The sequence below is a fragment of the Parambassis ranga genome, chromosome 5 (assembly GCF_900634625.1).
Source record: "Parambassis ranga chromosome 5, fParRan2.1, whole genome shotgun sequence".
Classification (NCBI taxonomy): Eukaryota; Metazoa; Chordata; class Actinopteri; family Ambassidae; genus Parambassis; species Parambassis ranga.
This window is the reverse complement of record NC_041026.1, coordinates 18805562-18828125: the sequence shown is the minus strand read 5'-3', so window position 1 is coordinate 18828125 and position 22564 is coordinate 18805562. Positions and strand designations below refer to the sequence as shown.

Here is a 22564-nt window from a genome sequence, read left to right as displayed (position 1 = left end):
TTCTCTTGGTGGTAATTACAACTATCTTGGACATTAAAGACACAAAAAATCAAGGTTTCTTTAATTTACAGGCTCTAAAGTTCAATTTTCATCACAGAAAATAGAATATATCCTTATATATAAAATCATTAAAACAGCATGTTGATGCAACCCGGTGAGCTGTAGTGTACTGAACTGTGGATGATATCTATTAGCCTGAAGTGTAACATCAGCAGCCTGATACGGTTTTATTGCTTCAGGTTTCCTATGCTGTGTCTTTGTAAGCAGCTGGCAGGTATCCTATGCTAAGTGTTGATTAGCCCTGCAGTGCACGGTCCAGCACACGCTCATCCTGCACAGCAAAGGGCATGGTGACACGCAGCTGCCTGTTCTCCTCCATGGTGCGCTGGATGGTTTCATAGGCATTCAAGTTTCCAGACCAGCAGCGACGAGCCACCTGTGACACAGAGACACAAAGATCACAGCCAAACTTTAGAGTGCGACTTGAATCTATAGGGCTGCTTCTCTCACCCCGTTAGAGACATCCCAGCTGAGCATCAGTTTGGCCCGCTTTGCTGCCTCCTCTGTGCCGTCCAGCAGCAAACCAAATCCTCCATTTATTACCTCACCCCTGAAATAAAATCATTTAGAATGATACCTCTTATAAAACATGGACCCAGCTCACATTTTACTGCATAAGGTGTTAGCCTTACCAACCAACACCGCCTCCATTGTGCAGGGCGACCCATGTGGCGCCCCTGAATGCATCACCGACAAAGTTCTGGACTGCCATGTCTGCAAAGAGAAGACACTGTGAGCTATAACTGCTTTTACTACTCAGGCATTTATGAATTACATGAATATTAGGATGTTTGAGAGTGCAGAAAATGAAAAGAGGTTATTTTTAACAAGGTCAGGAGTTTAAGTGCAAATCCACAAAACTCCATCTCAGCTATTTTCATGTCAGTAGTAACCTAAAACTGATTCTGTGTGGACTGTATTTTGTATGAAAAGACATTGTTCTTAGCTGTCTCAGTAAACATGTGACACACCTGCACAGAAGGCTGAGCCATCATACACATTGGAGGTCTCTCTGAAGGGGCTGTCTGTGCCACTGACATCATGATGGTCTCTGCTAATTACCACTGGTGCCTGAACAAGAGAAAGATCCACTGAAATATTGATCTCGGCAGTAAGCATGAAATAATCTTAGCAGATAGTTTATCCTCTTACTGAAACCCTTCCATCAGCAATAGCCTGGTTGATCGCCAAAGCAATGCAGATTCTTCCTTTCTGGTCAGAGTAGAGGATTCTGGCTTGGGATCCCACAACCTATACAAAGAGAACCAACGGCTATAGCTATAAGGAATCTGTATTTTTTTTTATCTGTTTGAACTGTCCAGAAAACTGACCATTTTGTGTTTCCCAGCCTCTCTGATCCAGTGGATGTTGTCACTGTACTGCTGTTTGATGCGATCAGACACACTGGCACTAATGTCCTCCAGGACAGTAGCAGCAATGTCATCAGTCACAGCCAGATCCTGGCTGTCGCCAGACGTGCACACCCAGCGAAAAGGCCCAAAGCCCAGTGAGAAAATGTCCCTGAAGGCAGAAGAAAAAGATCAAGAACATGCTCAAGATGAACAAAAGCTCAACTGTATAAATCACTTTATGAATCAGCTTTATTGTTGGGTCAGTGTCTCACCCCATGATGTGCTGCACATAAGATGGGTAACGAAATTCTGTTGCTCCACCACCAATTTTCTGCACTTCTGCACCTACATTAAAGAACACGCACAAACCTCTTCATTGTTTGCACCAACAGAATTTCCTTAAGGTTTGGTTTTTTGAGTTGCTTACCGGCTCGTTGGGCCTCAAGGAGGAAAGCATTACCATAGTCCCAGAAGAACATACCAGCATCAGACAACTTGTTGATGGCCTCTACATGACTTCGGAGGCTGTGACAACATATAAAACATGGATATTACAGCGTACACAACCCAATGTAGAGCAGATCAAATGCTGTCAAACTGTGATTATATACCTTTCTTGGACAACTGTTCGGAACCGCTCAGGATCCATCGTCATGAGCTGGTTTGCCTGCCGGAAGCTGAGCTGGGTTGGGTAGTATCCCCCGTTGTAGGGGTTGTGAAGTGAGGTCTGGTCTGAACCCAGGTCCACCAGAAGCTCGCCTGTTCTCTCAAACTCCAGCAGCAGCCTCTCCCTGGAGAAAGAGGCAGAAAAGTGCAACAAAGAATTTAAGATCAATCAACAAAAAGATTTGAGTGTCTGTGGAGCAGAAGGTTTTCATCTGGCACTCACCACAAGTCTACCACGTTACCGTGGTAACCCAGACTGAGGGGGGTCTTGGACTTTTTGGCCTCTCTGCAAGACACAAAATAAGCATTAAGCAGATAGGTTCTCCTTCAGTCCTCTGTGTGGGATTACGGGAAGGTCTTGCTGAAGGTGGAATGATGTTGAGATGCAGAATTATTAAAGCCTTGTTTACTTTGGTTAGTCACTCTAATGACCTGAGCAGGCATTTTTATATTTTCTAGCTAATGCCTACTTTCTACTCTCTATTACTCTGTTACCTGATGCGTTTGATGCACTGCTCCAAGCTGCTGGTGACCTCCATCAGCCAGCCCTGCTCATGTCTCTTTCTGAGAGGAGCCTCATCCACCTACACACAAACAACACAAATCAAATTCACACAGTCACATAGGACACACAGTATTTCCTCCATTCTCACTTACTCAGCAGTAGTAAGGTATTTTAAGGGAAATGACTGTAGCTGACCTCTGCAATCACGCCAACACAGCCGGCAATGACGGCAGCTTTAGCCTGAGCTCCACTCATGCCACCGAGGCCAGACGTCACAAACACTCTCCCCCTCAGGTCACCAGAGCCCAGGTACCGCCTGCCGGCATTTAGTACTGTCAGCTACACAGAAAACCACAAAAAAGAGAAAACACACTGTAAACACTTGTATCATACACTTACAAGAATGTGTGACTTTGTCTTTACAAACCAGGGTGCCATGAACAATCCCTTGAGGTCCAATGTAGCAGTAGCTGCCTGCCGTCATTTGCCCATACCTAAAAAAAACAAAAACACACATTATCCCCCATGGACCTCAACAGACTTAATATGGCTGATTGTTTAATTCTGTATCCCTTTAAAAACTTACATTGAAACACCAAGTGCAAACATCTTTTCATACTGATCTCTGGAGGAGTAATTTGGAATAACCTGAAAAAAACCATTTGTTTAATATGTCCTGTATGTAACCATCGCTTCATTGTCTCAGATATGTTTTGTCCCATTACCATGCCGTTGGTGATGATGGCGCGAGGTGAGGAAGGCAAGCTGGGGAACAGGCCCATAGGATGGCCGCTGTACATGACCAGAGTTTGCTCCTCTGTCATCTCACTGAGGTAATGCATTACTAGGCGGAACTGCACATACAAATACCATTAATCTACAGGGGTTAGACTGTACACAGTTTAATAAACACACATTAGATCAGGGCTTACCTGGGCCCAGTTACTAAACACCTGTCCATTCCCTCCATAGGTGACAAGCTCTTGGGGAAACTGAGGAAAAAAGGAAAATTGCCAACCAATGTATTTTTTTTAATCCAAGTGAGAACAGCAGCTATTCAGCTATGTACACCTATAGAGGACACTATATGTGTGGCTGGCCTTCTTTAAAGCCTACATGATTTTTTTAATCTGAATATATGGTTCAGTTTAGGAAACAAAGGTACTTGGTTTAGTTTAGAAAAAATATTCTTTATTCCCCAAAGACTTTTCAATCCTATACATCCAGGACTAAATAGACATGTTGGCTATTCCATCCCTGATGTAGCATTGTATGCTCCAAACTGGGGTGTGAATAGCATCAGCCAAAAAACAAAACCATTAAAAAAAATCAAAAAAGGAATTTGCTATCCTAGCCTGCTAAGAAAAAAGCTCACCTGGGCAACTGCTGGATCCAGATTATTCATGATCATCAGCATCATGGCAGCTGCTTGACGTGTGCGACATGGGTACTGATCAATGGGGTAAGCTCTAAGGAAACGAAAGGAAATGCACTTTACAGCTGCAGTGGGATAAATTAAGAAACATGGGAGTAAATGTTAAAGATGACATTAACATTACCTCAAACGTAGTGTGGGACAGAAACGATACATGTATATGTGTCCATACTGCCGCAGCTCTTGAGCAAACTCAGGTGCAAGTGTGGAGTGAAGAGGGGAGGGGAAATAACGCAGGGCATTTCTCAGTGCCACCTAGAGGAGACAGGGACTTTTGATTAAGTAAATAAATCTTTTGTGTGTGTGTCAGTGATGTCAGACAGAGACACTTTTACTCCCTCCCTATGCTCTCTGTGTAACTCTCTTAATCATTGACTGAAGCTTCAAGTTTGGGTAATCACTTGAGGACCTTTGAGAATAATCAATTTTTGGGTAGACAAACAGGAGTGGTGCAACAAGGCAGAGTTCATGTAAAATGTAAAATGTCTGACATATAACATCTGTTCGACATATAACTGTGAAGAATATCCCACAGAAAGCATTTTGTCTTCCTTCAGCAGAAAGATTGGTGCTGTGATTATTTTACATTTACATGCACAGCTGAGGTATGCACAAGAAATGCAGCCAGAGCACACCTGTTTAAAAATCTTGCATCATCAGTGATTAAAATCAATAGGTTACTTTTTCAATTTGTTCAGTAAGTTGATAAAAGTGTGACTGCAAATAGTATTCACTCACCCGCTGCTCCTCTGCTGACAGGTTGGGGGTTCTGATAGGTGCATGTGGTACACTGGGATCTCTTCCCCGGTTAGGTGGTAAAGGGTTCAGGGGTAAACCGCTGCATATTTCCTTTAAATCAGACATCCCACTGCGTGTTTTCTGTCACACACTTGAGCCGAAACCCAGAGAAGAAGATCAGTCTGAAGGCTGCAGGCAGCTCTGACACGCTCCCCTGTGGATGATCACTCTTCTTGTCCTATTGGCCTTTTAACTGTTTTGCTCATCACAGTCCACCAATGAAACACCACAGAGAGAAAAGCCTGTTTGTCAATTATTGATCTTTGAGGGAGTTTGAAGTAGCACATGCCTCAAAGGACAGATAAGACCTCTGACCTCTGCTGCATAGACATGTTACACAAATGTGTAGTCTTTGTGTAATCCTTTGGACAGGTCAGCACAGAATAGTAAATTATATATGTAATGCCAGACTTTACAGATAATGTATAGGTGAGATTTAATGAATTAAGGTCAATTTAAAAGAATGTAGAAGATCTCACAAGCCAAAAGGGTGTAATGTCTTTTATTATAAAACTATCAACAATATTCACTTTGACTCAATCACTCGTGTGCTGCACACAAAATAATCCACAGATGTTCCTGTTGAGTTGAGGTAAATGTTTAGAGTGGGGTTATAAATTAGCAGGATGGACACAGTTCCACAGGAGGAAGGGTAACAGTGGAAACACAGGCTACACTAATGCTCTTTACTACATTCTTCACACTTTGTGAATTCTGCTAATTTTTTAGTGACATATACAATATTTGTAAAGCATATAATAGACATATATGAAATCTGATATCAGAGAAAGAAAATTAAACATGTACAGTTTACTGTAACCTTAGAGTCTGTGACTTTATCAAATCACAGAATGGAACAAAGAACATATATTATGCACCTCAGTGTGTTACTAAACTTGGTCCTGTTAATCTGCATTTACAAGATTATGTAAAACAGCTCGGGATGAGCACAACAGCAGGAATGGAGAGTCTGAATTTAAAACACTAAAGATAGTCATCCGTTTCTCCAGGGTTCTCCATGTTCAGGTTAAACTGAATGTATGCTAGGTTATTGCAGGTATTAAACCATCCAGCTTCCACAGTGACAAAAAAGCATCCCGTGTTAACCTGAAAATGTATTTAAATATATATTGTTTTATTTGTTTTCAACAGAAATAATAAAGGGATGGCTAAATCTCACGAACGTTCACCTCCTTTAACACCCTGTTAACACCTGCCACACATCTCAGGTCTACATCTGCCATTAAACTGCATCTCTGAATGCAATTTACTATGTAGCTGAGTGTCCCTCCCTGTCTGCTTGCTTGCTCGTTTACTGTTGTTTTAGTAATCGCTACAAAATGTGAGGATATGGAAATCAATGTCTACATTTTATACACTGTTACCTCACGATTGCCACTGTGCTGATTCTGTATTCTGATGCTTTTGATACAACTGTTTTAAATGGATCTTGTGGCAATATTTAATAATGAAAATATAAACTGCATTTCTGAGTGGATCTCGTTTCCCAACTAAACATGCTGATCAACCTAGAAATGCTACTGTCAGGTGTGAGCAGGGCTGTGTCATATTATTAACTTTCCACTGAGCTCTCTGTGTTAGGTGTGGCATTAGAGTCCTGCTCAGTAACAGATGTTGTGTTTGACCCTGAAGGTTCTTGTGAAGTTGACTTTTCTTCTTGTGGGTAGAGCTCTGGGTAACGCTGCATACACTCCTGCATCGCCCTGAACTGTTCCAGACACTCAGAGCCCTTCACCTCCTCCTTACTATAGTGGAAACATGAGAAGGCATCTTTAAATCCTGCCCCACAGGGGCCGCTGGCCATCCCGCCCAGGCAGGGGCAGTTCCAGTTGATCTCCCCACTGGGAAGAATCAGACCTAATTGAGAGAGGACATTTAACCCACAGCTACAATTTAGCCTGATGACAGGATGAACTTGGTTGTTTAATTGCTCCTCACCTCGCTCCTCATATGGGTCGTTGTCATCATCTTCTACGAGCTCAGCACTGCTGGGTGTCGAATGGTCCTCTTTGGTGACAAAGATTATTATATCTTTACCTGTGGTGTAAAATGAAAGACATGGCAATAAAACTGTTGTTCTCATCTGTAAAACAGCACCTATTATTATTGTGTATTTAAGTATATTGAGCACCGTTGTAGATATGAGCTTAATCAATGAAACTGCACATATGGTAATTAATCATTTATCAATGAGTTAACTGTCACATTAACTAAAACATTTATAAAGTTTGGGGGATACAAATAGATACTGATTTTTTTGGGGATCTCACCAGTTAGGGCTATGCTGGAAAACATTTAATCTCTAACAATGTAATCTGTTTAAAAACATAGAATACTGACTATATAAAACGTTTACCCCCAATATTATAGATCATATTAACAGCCGTTCATAAAAACTTTATATCAAACAAAAAGTGCAGGTTGCAGGCCTGTTGTTCAACATCTTGCTACAGGTCAAGGTTAAAGTGTGTGATGGTTACAGGTGCGTAACACTCATATCAATCATAATACACACTTACACATTCCAACAGCCCTAATTCACTTTTTCAAGTAAGAACCTCGTTGAGACGCTTTATTATTGCGTTGACATTGACATTTCTGTATTATTTATTCAGCCTGGGCTAAACTTCAGAGCTCTCCAGAAGTTAGCTTCAGTTAGCAGAGCATGCTTACCTTCCTCTTTGACCGAGCCCATTTCTTCACGCTGAGGTAGGTTCACTTTCTCCTTCTGATTTACAGGCAGCTCTGTGAAAATTACGCCTTTAAGTGACACATAACAAAATGCATAGAAATATCGCAAGCATCTCTTTCATCCTCACTGAAACGGCTGCTTCCAGCGAGGAGTTTCTTCTTCTTTTCTGTTTCCGGTGAAGTCCACGCTGCATGGGGCGTTGCTGCCCCCTAACGTTCATGTCAAAAATGACATAAAAATGTGCTAGTTATTGCCAATAGATTCTTTAAATTATTACGATTTATTTACCGTGGGAGCGCTGGTTTTCCCACTTCAAACATGTCGTGTGTTATTTAATCATTTGTTCAACTAAATTCTGTTGGAAGTGAATGTTACTGTAAAAAAATATTTTTTTTTATATTGTTGATTTGATTCAAAGTTTTGTGGAGGTTTAAGCCCACTCTATCTGATATATCCATAGAATTCCCCATCGTGTTTCTCCTCTACTTCTTTTTTTTAATTTGTTTTGAGTTGAGTTTTGAGTTGACGTACTGTTGCATTTGATTTTCCATCTCTTTTTCTTTTGTGGAAAATTCACTGACGAGCTGGTCACAATTGACAAAAAAGTATGTCTCCCACTAAAACTCTAATTCTAGATGCTCCTTAGCTGAAGACTCTTTGAGTTGAGTGTCTCATTCTCAGCAGAGACTTGGATAAACTTGTGTTTTTTGTTTTTTACAGTGTATAAATTGGAAATTTTCACACTTCCATTGGTGTGTGGTCCAATGACTAATGACTAATATTTAATGCTAATATCCCCAATAACTCACTCTGTAATAGTAAAGTAAAACTAGGCAGACAGCTCAGTATGCAATAGTGCAATGTGGCCAATACGACTGTAAAGTTTCCATCACCCCTTCTGCATTATACAAACAAATTTATTCATTTTTATTCAACTAAGATTTGCAAAGAACAGGTCAGTTTCAAGTATTTTTGTACAGCATATATAGAATATACCTGAAACTATGGTCTAGACCATCGGTGAGAAATTTGCTCAATATTATTGCATCAGTGAGCTGTCTGTGGTGAGGCTGATGTTTACCAAACAGGTCCAAATTCTCTAGTAAAATTGGCTGGTCTCCACTCTGAGGTTTGTTTATTAGCTAGATCTGCTTAGCATGTGGGTTACTATGCAGCTAAACGGGTGCTGCTGTAGAAATCAGTTCAGGATCAATCTTGATAGAAATAAAAAAATGCAATCTCTCGGGCAAACATTGCTTATGTTGTGTCACTGGCCATTAAGTCCTCTGTCAGGACTGGAACCGCTTTTTAGCAATGTAAGCTCTGGAGACTTGGTTCATTACAATGAAGGCACTAAGAGCAGGGCAGAGTGCTGTCAGGTACCAGGTGTAATCCCTGACAGATGCACTGAACCATGCGGAGCAGAGGCCGAGGAGCAGGCTGGCACTGCCCAGCAGGTAGGTGAGGAGTCCGGATGCTGCATGGTAGCGTTTGAGCTTGGCGAGGGACCAGCCTTTGGCTAAAGACTGATAAATGAGAGGCACAGCAGCCAAAGACTGTGCACAGACCACACACACTGTGAGCAGGCCCAGCAGGCCATGCCAGGAGGTGAAGTGGGGTTTACCATTCAGGTGTTTGTTGTATGAGATGGCAGCTAGGCCCAGGACTGCAGAGGACACACAGAGGCCCTGCAGCATCCAGTGGACACGGCCCTTGGTCTTGTGTGAAAGCTTTTTTATGGGGGAGCCATGAGGTGAGAAGAGGAGGATGGCTTCTGTCATGAAGAAGGAGAACTAGTAGGAAACGAAAGAAATGGTTCAGGACAAGTACAAATTTCATCATTTTGAAAGCGTCATTTACATTTTACTTACTAATATTTTTAAATTAATAAAACATTCTGATATTCTATCAGTTATTTAATCCTCTGACTGTTCAAGCGCTAAAATAGAAAATTGGAAGTTTGATTAATGTGTTGACAGCTGATCATTTTCAGTTTACTTACAGCTAGCGTCATCAGGAAGGGATGCCAAGAAAACAAGCCTGAAAAACAAAAGAAACACATTAACACACAGGCTACTGTGCAAAAAGGCGCACTGACATGAAAATCTATTAGGAGCACTCACTTGTACCGGGACGAGACAGAAATGTGATCAATACCGTGAAGACAAAGCAGATAAAGTGGGTCAGCACTGCAGAAGCTGTTCTGGTGAACCTGTAGATCCGCGGCTCAGATTCACTCTCTTTGCTGTGAACCATGTTTAAATGTTATCAAAGCCAGACAGTCTGCAGCCAGAGTTTAAATCAATGAGACGCGGAAGTGATCTCAGTTCGTCCGTTACTTCCTCCTGCTGCTCTGCTTCATCCTAACACAGAGGACGTCACGTCTACAGGAGCCCGGAGCGGCAGGTAAGCGTCACATAACTGAGTTTCTGTGTTACAAAAAATTCACGAACACTCAAACACGCCAGCCTGCTCAGCTGCTCTGTGCTGATGTGTCGCCAACGAAACAAAAAACACACTTCCGGATTGATTTTTCAAAATAAAGCACTTTACACGTTGTAATATCTATTCTGAACTAATTAAATCTTGATTATGACGAATAATGTGCGTTTACTATAATAAAAAATACAAAAATAAAACTAAAATAAATAAGGGTTATGGTTAGTAAATAAAAATAAATAAATTAAAAAACACCTGGAACTGTCCTTATCTTGTACGATAAACAAGATTTATATGTGATTGTATTTAAACGTTTTTAACACCACTGTGATCATTTGGCGTTCAACAAGAACAAGATGCGCAGACTGTGCTTTACTCGGTTATTACATATTAGACTCCACATTTTAGCAGTACTCGTTGATACCACGTTTTAAAACTTTTATTTTGAAACCGGAAGTTGCCTCGGTTTATTGGTCATCTGCATGCAGGAGCTCCTGGCTGACGTGGATGCCTTCTGGAGGGATTACCCACGGGCTTTTAGGGAAAGCAACACACTGGCCACACGTCCTGTCACTGAAAACGACAGCGACGACGTGCCAGTGGATTGTAGGGAACTTATAATTTCTTCTTCTGATTATTTCGGGGCTGTCAATCCCGGCATATAATCCCACACTTGACTCGGTGATAAACGTTTTCCGGACTCCTTAATGAACATGTTTGTGCCTTTAGGACACACTCTTTGATTGCCTGATTAATATAGAAAGGTTTTATTTTAAATGCCTCAAAAATGTTGCACAGCGTACTTTATGTAATACCTCTAATTAACACCAGCAGCTCCACATCCTGCAGACAGACACACACTGGTCAGCTGTACACTGTGCTCCAGTTACTCTGTAATAAGCTTGTGACTCTGCAGGGCCTCCACACACTGAGGCACACACAAAATAACAGCTTTCTCATTCGTGCTTGTCTTGTTTCTGACTGCCTGTCTCTGTCTCACACATTATGACACCCAAACTTCATGCAGCAAACTGGGGGCATGCGCCATTTTTAGTGCATAAAAAAGTTCAGTAATAGATTAACATGAACTAAAGAGCTTTTTTCAGATTCAGATTTAACTTGTAAATGTGTTTGTAACACTTGTGAGTAGATTTTGTATAACATGTTATGAGTTCTATGATTTATAATAATCCAGATATATAAGGCAGCTACATGCCCAATAACATAGTACTGCTGATATTTGGGTCATTTAATTGCAGGACATATAATGGAAGATATCCACACTGTTGTTTTCCTTCACTTGAGTCATCACAATATTATATGGCTTTTATTCTGTTAATAAAAACATATTTTTGCATTGGTCCCTTTAGAGCTCCAGTCTAAAGTATTGTTTCATTGTTTTCATTGTGAAAGCTTGAACATCGTGTTTTACTGTATGTAGCTATAGTGAATTTTTGATTTGCCATATTTAAGCCTCAAGGCTTTTCCCCCACTGAACACTTTCCAAATGTCCCCTACTTAAAGATTAAACACTTTATTGTCTATTATCATCAAGAAAGAACACAGCCTGTGATTAAGAGTAGGCCTATAGTTATTGTTATAATGAGATTTCATGCAGCTATTTAGACAAAAAACATACATATATATTACTCAAAATCAAAACTCTGCCTAAAAAGACACCTTTATTGACAGATTGTACATTATATTTATTGATTTGGATTTCTACAATAATCCCTTAAAGAAGCGGATTAACAATCAACAAAGGGCTGTTAATAACCTCACATCACATTGTTTTATAATTGATTTGTTTATTTTTATTTTATTACCATATAATTATTGATAGGCTATTTGTAATTTGTAAACAGCCTACTTTTTAACACTGTAAAAATTATTCTTGTATAAAGTATGTTTATTATTTGTGTTGTTTACCACCATTACTTACAAACAGGCTTGTGAGGGGATTCCTCCAGCGGTGCCTCTTCTCTCAGTGCACTTTAATACACATGTGGGATTAGACAGTAATCCCACACTCACAATGTGCATGCGCAAACTCAAGTGCGTGCTTCGGCAGAGGGACGGTTCACTGTTAATTCAACGACAACCTGCCTTCAGCCTCCAGATTTGCTCTGCGATGATCTGCGGTGAGGTAAGTTTGTTTTCTCACAGCTTGTCTGTCACAAAGTTGAACGTTAGCTCCGCTGTCTCTGACTGTTGAGTTTGACGTCCTGTTTCTGACTACAGGATTAAACCGGGCTGTCCCGTTACAGACAGGCAGCGAGAGAGAGCTGCAACAAATGAGCAATGTCAGAATAATCTGTCTTTAAACCCAAAAACACGCAGGACTAAAAAATAAAGCGATGCGACAGGAAAATGCAGGGATGGATACAATGCGCTCTTGTTGCCCCGTGTGAATAACAGAATAATAGAGTGTGGTGACCCACTTGGCAGATAGAGGTCCGGGTTGTTCTTATTCCAGTCACAGTGCGGGTCCTTTAGACGCCAATTCAACCAAGTTTCAGATCCACCTGTAAACATTTGACCCTGAATGCATCCTGAGATGAATGCAGCATATCAGGTTCTGCAGCTCGGCTTGTTGTTGACATGTGTGTCACCAGTGGAGGAAGTTCAGACTTTTTCTATTGTAGTTCAGAAAAGCTCGAGTTCAACGAAGGCTACACGAGTTAGCTGATGTGCAAACAAATGCCTCCTATTAGATCATGTGATTTTAGATGCCCATTTAACGTAAAAAAAATATCTTAATCTGCAGACCTGAGGAACTCTCCAGTAGGTCCAGTAGAAATAGGGATAGTATTGTTAGGACCAGTTTAGCACCTGTAGCTGTTGTAGTCTTTATGCATATAGTGCATTTAAATGTTTCTTTGCTTTGATGTTATTGGTATTTTTCTGAAACAATTCCTTTAAATGACTCATTTGGTGCTTTGAATTCAGGGAATGAGGCGCTGCTGACCCACTTTGTTGAGTGTTTTGTCTGAAACGTGCAGTTTTGTTTCTCTGTCTCACACAAACAGTTGACAAACAGTAGGAGCTGTCCCAGGATTGCACAGGATTATTACACGTCATCTTGTCCCACATTTTAAAATAATCGTATGAATCCTGGCACCAGATAACAAAAGCTAATCTCTTGTTTATTTCCAGTTCATTCAGACATTCAATATAACAGTCATATAACAGACTGAAGTTGCCTTTATGTTTAACTGTATTTCTAATTGTCCTACAGCTACTAAGGATTTAAGAGGCCGCCTGTTTCTCTGCACAAGAGAAGTGAGTCCAGAAAACTGACTGATCAACACTGACAATCACAAAACATGCAAAGAGGCACATGTTGCTCTGCTGTCCCAGCTTAGGGCACCACATACATCACACTCATCCTAGCTGATGGACAGCGAGTGCCCCCTGACATGTCAGTATCTGCACCAAGGACAGGATGTCTAAGTGTGAGCTGATCGAGCTGAAGGACCTCAGTGTGAATGATTCCATCGAGTTGGCTGCTCCACCTGGGCACGTAGCCCTGCCGCTGCTGCCGCCTTCAAACCCAGATCAGCCAGGTCACTGCCACGTTGTCCGTCTGGTTGGAGACAGTGTGAGCATTGAGGCCCCCGGCCGTCACGCAGGAGAGGCCGGCCTGGGTCATGACTTCCAACCTGACAGTTACACACATCTGACCTGGTGTGACCTGTGTGGAGAATTCATCTGGGGGCTCTACAAGCAGAGTTTACGCTGCACCAGTGAGTAGCTCCCACATATGGGTTTAGAGGATGGTGATAATCTGTATGTATTTTTTTAGTCAAGTAATCCCATACAAAGACCAAAACAAGCAAATAAGCACTGTCTCTGCAGGGATTATATTTTGGCTAATGGTCCCTCACATTATGATGACCATACTTTATTATCAGTGTGGGTCCCTCACTCACACTGTCCTGCTGTTGTCAGTAGCAGATATCAATGCATTTGTTTTAGTAATAATTTGACCATTTTTAATCAATGACAGTAATTCTTCAGTTTCATATTGTTCACATATACACTGCTACATCGCAGTCATTTCAGATTTAGGTTTTTAAGTTATTGTATTTTAACTCTTTGTGCCCTATACTGCAGTACCATGAGTGGAGTGCTTTATCACATTCCTCTTGTTGCATGATGGGAATAAATCTCCTGAATTTTGAATGATTTAATTTAACAGCCACAGAGAGATGGTGAAGCTGAAGTGACAATTTAAATCATTTGGGCTGTCCATCTTAAGTGCTCAAGTCAAATAAATCAATAACATTAACAATTAAATCCTAAATCAGCTCCTATAGGCCGATTGAAAAGTGTGTCACCGAAGTTATACCTAGGCCACAAACTTCTCAATCAGCTGTTGTTATTATGTCCAAAAGAGCTGAGAAACACTCTTTACCCTCCTCATTCCTGTACCTCCAGGATGTAGGATGTGAGTTTTTCCATTTGTCCTAATCTGGAGGAAGCTCTGGCAAACATCATGTGAATGTGTTTGCTTGTCTCACCTTGGACTCAGTATGGTGATTTATATGAAACTATGAGAGGGACAGATTGTTGAGTTAAAAGTCAAATACAGCTGCTGACTTTTACGCATAAACCTAACCTAACCTCTAAAGTTTTATTTTTCACTCTCTTAGACTGCAGCTACACTTGTCACTACCGCTGCCGACCGCTCATCCAGCTGGACTGCAACACACATGGAAGTTTGTTAGCAGACCAAGAAGACTTCTCCGAGGACTCCTTTGAGACAGACACAAATGTGGTAAAGAACAACACTTTGTACTGATACTACATTTAGAGAGGAGGCTTTATAGATTATTAATTATTTTTCTTACTACACACAAGGGTATCTTATTGATTTGACCGGGAATAAGAATGAAGTGTGGTTCAAATAAGACAAAGCAGAAGGAGGCTACCAGATTACCCACTGCTGTCCACTCCACATCATTGTGCCATATGTCAACAGAGATACCAATTTTATTACCTACTCATTGTTGAGTCATCCATACAGAAAGTAATTCAGGAGAAAGCGGAGAGGAGGAGGGAACTTAACAACTTTAAACAATGAAACAGCTGTCCTTGTTTCAGACTGCTGTCCACTAAGCAGAACAGCTCCTCACATAAATAAAGCTCTCTATATGAATGTTTCTCAATCCCATCCAACCCGGGGCTGAGTTACCATCATTGTGTCATGCTTCTTAATGATCTTACTTGAGCTTTTTTCCTCAGCCAGTTACACTCAGGGAACCATAGAGTGCAGAAACATCACTTTGGGTCATGGTTTCAAGGAAAGTCTTTTTGGATAATTTGGTCAGAGCTCACTGGGAGTGGGTTGGCCTTCGAGACATCATTGTGAGGTTATATTGTCAGGGAGGAGCAAATGGAAATGCTGAGGTCAAAAGAGCTGCTAGCGGAGCAGACAGAAGGCCCGCTAACCTTCAACAACCCCAGAGCATATTCTCAGAGACAGGAGCAATGACAGAAAAATCCTTTTCAAGATGACTTGGGGCAGCACATCCTTCAACCACGAAGATAGCGTGGACCCTGAGCTGTATTTCACTGCATATACATCTTTTTTTCACAAGGTCGCAAAGGTGAAGGTAACCATGGTTCTTGTCCGTCTTTATCCTCAGATGTTTCTGCCTCTGTGTTGTTATTGTGAGTGCTCTTTTCTCATCAGGATGAACCGATCGAGTCGGAGAAACGAGAGTTAACTGTTGGTGAGGTTCAGCAGAAGGTCAAGGAGTATAATGCTCAGATCAACAGTAATCTCTACATGGTGGATGTGAGTGGATCCCTGCAAAAATAACCAAGCTGCATGAACTGATACTGCATAAGACTCTTTCTCCACCTTGCAGAATAAAGACGGGTCCTACACTGGTTTCATCAAGGTCCACTTTCAGTTAGTTCGTCCCATCTCCCTCCCTCCTCCTCGGAGCCACAGTTTAACTCAGGAGGAGGATCAGCAGGGCCGACGGATGACACGGCGGACGTCCTTCTACCTCCCAAAAGATGCTGCGAAGCACCTACACATAAGCTCCGAGACACGGGTACGAGAAGTCATTGAGGCGCTACTCAATAAGTTCACCGTGGTGGACAACCCAGCAAAGTTTGCCTTGTTTGAGCGTACGGAGAAACAAAGTCAAGGTAGGAGTCTGGATATGACGTATGTGTTAGAAAACAAAACAGTAACTCTCATTCTGAAGCTCTGCTTCTTTTTCCTCCAGTGTACATGCGTAAAGTGTCTGATGATGAACGTCCTCTCTATCTGCGCTTGCGTGCTGGCCCTGATGAAACAGTCTTGAGTCTGGTTTTGAAAGAGAATGAGACAGGGGACGTAAATGTAAGTTTACATTATTTTGTTAAAGGAAAATTAAAAACTGCATGTCCTGTGTGTAGTGCTGTTTCTGAAGTCACACGCTTCTTTTCCGTAGTGGGATGCTTTCAGCTTTCCTGAGCTGTGCAACTTTATGCGAATCCTTCAGCGTGAGGAGGAGGAGCATGTTCGGCAGATTGTGAAGCGCTACGCTCTTGCAAGAGAAATGATGAAGCGGGCCATGGCGCGAATAACAACTCCTGGTTGACCTCTGGTCCTTGATAGTATCATGAATCAATAAAAACATTTGCAGCAATGTAAAGGGAATGAATTAATATTATGGATTTGTAACTGAAGATTTCTGATTTATAATAAAGCTGCTGATCAGGTCACTGGATCAAAACATAAAGTATTAGTTCTCATTTTAAAAATCAGGCTGCTTGGTTGGATTATTTATAGATGTTAAAAATCAACATTGTAGGGGCTGTCCATCCATTTTCTTAACGTGCTTTGCCCTGTCAGGGTCACAGGGGGCTGAAACCTATCCCAGCTGTGAATGGGCAAAAGGTGGGTTTTACACCTTTGACATGTCTCCTATCTATCACAGAAGTAATTAGTTTTTAGTTTAAAGTTTGCACTTCAATCAGCCTGTGGGTGTGTGTTTATACCTATCTAATAAACTGATAATTATGGGTCAATTTGTGTCATTTTTTGTGTACATACGCTTACTAACAGATTTTTAAACCGGTTTGCAGGAATTTGCACCACAGTTTATTCTCATTCTGTTTTCCACAGAGTCTGATTATGGTGGGCCACTGAAAATTTCATTTGATTTTGATACTGCTGAATACTGCACTCGCCCTCCTGCCCACGCGGTGGCGCTATATCTGGACTATGTTTCTGCAACTACTCACAGAAGAATGACTGAAGAATAACACGTTAGTTAGCATAAATAGCTAGCGTAACTCTGTGTTATTGCCTGTGTAGATTTAGCAACCAGTCGAGACCAATTCATACAAGAACATTTCCCACCTGCGAAATTGCCACCGCTCACTTTAGGTACGTTTTCTTCAGAGCCGAAGCGTCCATCGCTGGATATAAAACTGGCTAACTTTAGCTTTTGGCACTGTCAGTAAACGTCATTTTTTTGAGAAACATGTTGACCTGGTTACTGCTAGTAACAGAGTGCTAATTGTCTTTGGCTAATCGTAATGTTAGCAGTCAGGACAAAAAGTAACATTAAAGCTGTTGTAAATAACGTAAGCTGAACACATCTGTACTGCCAGGCTAGGCTAGCTAGCCAACCTAGCTGCCATGTTAACGTTAGCGAGTCCTGGCAGAGATGACGATGAAAATGTGTTGCATTTTCAATTCTGAGTTAACCTAATTAAATAACATTATAATAATATGTGGGTATATGTCGCTGGTCTGATATATAATGACGCATCGTCTGATTGCACTGTCACGTCACAAGCCTGCTTTGTCTGGCACAGTGGTAAAGGACATATGACTGGGATTTTACAAAACTGACTCCACACCAGTCCGCAGTCTATCTTCACCATTGGAATGACATCGTTAGAAAGATCAGCTAAAAACCACTACTAGATGTAACTAGTACCCTGTTTTGTGTATTTTTTGTGGTAACGGTGCAGTATATGTGGTGCCATGTTTCAGAATTTATAATTAACAATAAATGTCTGCATGATTTATCTATGTAAAGTAGATACATTCTCTTGTGCAACTTGTTACAGGTGTAACACCCAGATTTTGTCAGGTACAGTAACACTGTAGCACCACTGGCAGCCCTGTGACCCAAGAAAATAATGTGCTGCAGCTGAAGATGGGGGGTAGCGGCTCCAAATCCAAAGGATTTTGGCCTTTTTCTGGCTCAGGTAGTGTGGACGATGCAACCAAAGATGGAAATGAGCAAACGCTGGCAAGAGTTCGAAGTTTTCCAGGTGCAACACCGTTTGTGTTTATCAGACGAAGGTAAATATAGCCCCTTGTCTTTTGTCATATACACTGAGATGTTACACTTTAAATTGGTAATACATTTGAAGGTGCCATGTAAATGGATTAAACATGCAGTTTTAATTAGCTCGATGTCCCTTTGTATCCAGAATGTCCTTTAGGAACATAGCTGTATCATTATTTCTGGCATGCATACAACAAACTGAGCTAAACTCAGTTAAAATGCAAACCACATGTATTAGGGCTGTTAGAGTTCATGAATGACATGATCTATTATTTTGGACATAAAGACATGACAGAAAATATTCCCATGAGTTTGACATTCAGTCAGTGTGGTCAGTATGGCTGACACTGGGAAAGAGGGAGCTATAAATTCATGCTAATTGCACAACGGTTCTGACCTATGCATTGGCTCATTATGACGCACACTTGTGATATCTGTTAATGTGTCCACTCTTCATTCTCTTATTTGGCAAGAGTGGACACATAGTGTTGTCTTACACACGACTTTTGTACTGAGCTGTTAATTTCTTTCCATTATCTGCTAGCTTTTGTTTTATCTACAGACTAGTAGCTGAATGAGCACTTTCCTTATTGCCATTATTTTCTTATGTGAACAAATGGAACACAGTTCACATGAGAGTTTATTTCAGTGCTTAACATCAAGTACATTTAATGCTTCTCCTCCTGCAACAGTCATGGCTGGAGGCATGTTTTTAGGTTGCCCATCTTTTCTGTTGTGTTCTATGAACGTAATATCTCACTGATGTCTGGAGAAAACTCCACTTCAAATTAAGCACAAATTAAGATTGGTCAAAAACTTGGTGGTAAAAGATTGCTGCAACACCACAGTTCATACATTTAACTAGACTAAAATGTCACTCTGGCATTATAATGTAAACACATTTAATGAATTCTTTCAAAGTCTAACCTACATATTTTACACAAGGATTTAAACTGTAATGTGACTGGTTGGTGGAGGCACATTTTTTGTCATTGTGAATATTTTGTATGATCAATTTTGTGTGTTTTTTGCAGCTCCATGTTCTTTGATGAAGATGGAGACTTGGCCCATGAATTCTATGAAGAAACAATTGTGACAAAAAATGGACGTAAAAAAGCCAAGCTGAAAAGGATTCAGAAGAATTTAACACCTCAGGTGAGAAAACCGGGACATGTACTCGGCAATACCAGCCCTCTCAATAGCCTTTATCCTTAGACTGTTTTTGTTTCCTTGCAGGGAATTATAAAGCTGGATCACCCATGCATCCATGTAGATTTCCCAGTGGTTCTCTGTGAAGCCTGACAGCATCTGAGGAGTGTCGGACTCACCACTGTGTCAACTCCGTCCTGTGGTTTCCGTGACACATGGAAGCCCGAACCACCTTTTGAAAATAACGTGATCTCTTGATATATTCGATGCCCTTAATGTGGACAGGCTGATGCAGTGTTTGCAAAGCCTCTGCATGTGATCTGTTTTTGGCTTGTGTGCAGTTAGACACAGAATAGGTCACCAGAGGGAATCCAGAATGGTGCCAAGTTGGCAAAGCCTACAGATCGTTTACAGATCAAGGTTTGTGTGCATGTAAGTATGAATGTGTGTGCAGACAAGGGATGACATCTTACAGGAGTCCTGACGTTTTTGCTGCAGATTGTTTTCTGGTATGATTCATTAAACTTGTTGAGTTTAAGGAGAATGTAACCAGGTCCCTTCTCTGCCATGGTCTTACGCAGATTAGGGGAGTTGCCAGTGTACCCTTTAGTTTTTTTTTGACACCATTATCAGTTGCTTTGTTATGCATGGATCAGGATCTGCTTATTATAGGGAGTTGACAATCAGTTGCCCACAAAATCTAAAGTGGATTAATGTGATATAATAATGGAAGGACTGGCTTCTTTGACCTCAGAGCCGCACATGTACACAGCAGCAGAGTCTCATGAGATTTTTTTTTTTTTTTTGCAGCTTCGGCATATCATATTTCACTATAATTTATTAAAACTGTTTTTAATTACAAACTAAAATGCTGAACTGTGTCATGTTCCTGTTTTATATGCAAACCTTATAGTTGAACAACATATTAAAGTCCATTTACCTCTCAAGCCTTGACTGTTAATGAGGACACATAGTGTCCACAGAGGTGTATTTCTGGTTGCTGAGAAAAGTCTATGAAAATATCAAAATAGTTTATTTTTGCAGAACATGCTAAAACTAACCTCAGGCTGCAGTAAGAACAGTGGATTTGTTTTTAAATGGAAATGGGATGTTTCAGCAAACTGCAGGGAGTCTATAACAACAGCATGGAAACCATCTGCTGACACATTAACGTGGTTAGGATAGGAAGATTAAACCTGCATGCTGTGAAATAATCTCAGAAACTCCTCAGTTGCCTTTGGGGATTTGAACCCACTACCTTAATATATCTTTACAAGGAAAGTTCACCCAAAATCATGTTATCCTCCTTGTGCTGGAGTGGTAAATATCACAGCTGAGCTGGTAAGGATAAGTGATATTAGTGACACAAGCCTGTCATGTTTTAGCACACTCCTGCATTAGAAGTACCCAGACAGGCCAGGACTTATGTTGCTGATAAAACCGACCACCTACTTTAAATCTGACGGATAATTCTGAAGACAAAAGCATGGCTGTGCCATGGGGTCACCTGTGTCCCCAACTGTGGCCAACCTTTACATGGAAGTAGTGGAGGCAGGGCAGGAACAGCTCCATCCCACTGGTTCAGATATGTGGATGACTCATGGGTTAAGATCAGAACAGGTGAAGTGGAGCTCTTCATCAAGCACATAAATGCACTGGACAAGAATATCAAGTTCCTCCAGGAGGATGTCAGAGACAACAGTCTGGCATTTCTGGACTTGTTCACACTGAGCCAGACAGGAGTGAAACTATGGAGGTGTACAGGAAACCAACCCATACAGACCGGTACTTACTCTGTGGTCACATCACCCATGAGAGCATAAGCTGGGTGTCATCAGGACCCTACAACACATGGTGCTAACAATGCCTACAAAGACAGGAGAAAAATTAAAAACAAGTGAAAACAGCCCTCAGAACATGTGGCTACTCAAACAGAGCCTGGTCAAAGTGGGCAAAAAAAAAGCAGACAGCCCAACCAGAACAAGTCGGTTGATCACCACTTTAAAGAACTGAAGAGGCCACTTGGTCGAATGGCGAGCGTTTTTAGAAAAAAAATCCACGAGTGTAGGTGCCTTGATTTAAACACTTGGACATGACTATGACCTGGACGAATAAGAGCATTGTTGCTGATTAAACTATTCTGCCCTGAGACAGCCAGTAATATGCATCTAAACTGAAAATACTTAAATAATTAAGAGCAAAGCAACTTTCCAGCATGGCTTGTCTCCCTGATCCTTTATATAACAATGATTGAGAGAGCAATTTGTCAAATAATCTCTTATAATGATGGAGAAGTTCGCCTTTTGGCAAAGGTTTAAACACTGAAGTGAACTGACTGGACCTGTGACCTCCACCTGTGATGACATTAGCCACCTGCAAAGGAAATTGGGGGGCAAACCATTGTGTGTGTGTGTGTAGATGTGTGCTGATGAGACATGGATGAGAGTATGCAGCCTGCCTGGGAAAGGGTCTTCTACAAAGCTTTCTGATATTGCTCTCCTTAGAGGATAAAATGTCTATGCCAAAGTCCACTCCACTTTATTGCTTCTGTGAAATCATCCTGCTCTGCACTGGTCTCTCATTTTGTCTCATAGACACACTGCATTTCCAGTGGAGGGGCATCATGGCAGCACAATTACTTTTTGTTTTCATTTTCACAAAGAAGAAATAATATGCAAGGCCATGAGGTGAACTTCAGTAATGAAGCAAAGAGCGACTCAGCACACCACCTGCCATCTTTGCTGACAAACGTCAGGGCACATTCATGAAAAACATTAGACATGCTGACATGAGGCAAACTTTACACTCAACCTGAAGTCCACTTTTATAGCCCATGATGTTACGCAAGACCTGTTTCAGAAGTGTTAAATAATAAGTTAAATACTAAAAAAAATCCATTCAAGACCCCACTACCAAGTAGTGTCAACTGTAAAGTTTGGATTATTGTATAAAGCTGCAGGCTGTGGCAGGTCTACTCCAGACAGGCAGTGCACTCCTGTAATTTAAATAGAACATATCTTAAATTCCCCCTGTCAGCAAAACAAGAGAAACAGTCACTTTTTTATGACCACCAAGAACTTCGGGTAAGGTTTTGTGCACACAAAAACGTGGGTCTCTCACCCTCAGCTCCCATCCCCC

General features: G+C 41.2%; 4 protein-coding genes across 5 annotated transcripts; 2 read left to right on the top strand and 2 right to left on the bottom strand.

Moving 5' to 3' along the window:
- Positions 1-44: 44 nt before the first annotated feature.
- Positions 45-4999, bottom strand: uroc1 (urocanate hydratase 1). Its single transcript, XM_028406416.1, has 19 exons — positions 4757-4999; positions 4143-4273; positions 3959-4052; positions 3516-3575; positions 3309-3437; positions 3170-3231; positions 3011-3077; positions 2779-2922; positions 2574-2662; positions 2302-2364; positions 2024-2203; positions 1840-1937; positions 1685-1757; positions 1392-1581; positions 1213-1311; positions 1032-1131; positions 693-774; positions 511-610; positions 45-436 (listed from the first exon to the last, which is right to left on the bottom strand). Exons 1-19 carry the CDS (start codon positions 4880-4882, stop codon positions 296-298), a joined length of 2028 nt encoding a protein of 675 aa, XP_028262217.1. The 5' UTR covers positions 4883-4999; the 3' UTR covers positions 45-295.
- Positions 5000-5302: 303 nt separating this feature from the next.
- LOC114436817 (mitochondrial intermembrane space import and assembly protein 40-like) lies at positions 5303-10038 on the bottom strand. The gene is made up of 6 exons (XM_028407293.1): positions 9653-10038; positions 9532-9569; positions 9154-9322; positions 7511-7582; positions 6776-6874; positions 5303-6694 (listed from the first exon to the last, which is right to left on the bottom strand). The coding sequence occupies exons 1-6, from the start codon at positions 9783-9785 to the stop codon at positions 6390-6392; spliced, it is 816 nt and encodes a 271-aa protein (XP_028263094.1). The 5' UTR covers positions 9786-10038; the 3' UTR covers positions 5303-6389.
- Positions 10039-11932: 1894 nt separating this feature from the next.
- rassf1 (Ras association domain family member 1) lies at positions 11933-16782 on the top strand. Of its 2 annotated transcripts, XM_028406360.1 has the most exons (7): positions 11933-12114; positions 13207-13714; positions 14624-14748; positions 15667-15771; positions 15845-16133; positions 16214-16329; positions 16421-16782. In XM_028406360.1, exons 2-7 carry the CDS (start codon positions 13414-13416, stop codon positions 16568-16570), a joined length of 1086 nt encoding a protein of 361 aa, XP_028262161.1. In that variant the 5' UTR covers positions 11933-12114; positions 13207-13413; the 3' UTR covers positions 16571-16782. The 2 variants fall into 2 exon arrangements, with proteins under 2 accessions (XP_028262161.1, XP_028262162.1); XM_028406361.1 differs by lacking the exons at positions 11933-12114; positions 13207-13714; positions 14624-14748 and adding an exon at positions 15320-15586.
- Positions 16783-17213: 431 nt separating this feature from the next.
- Positions 17214-20373, top strand: tusc2b (tumor suppressor 2, mitochondrial calcium regulator b). Its single transcript, XM_028406179.1, has 4 exons — positions 17214-17361; positions 18054-18291; positions 19312-19432; positions 19514-20373. The coding sequence occupies exons 2-4, from the start codon at positions 18143-18145 to the stop codon at positions 19577-19579; spliced, it is 336 nt and encodes a 111-aa protein (XP_028261980.1). The 5' UTR covers positions 17214-17361; positions 18054-18142; the 3' UTR covers positions 19580-20373.
- The last annotated feature ends 2191 nt before the right edge of the window (positions 20374-22564 follow it).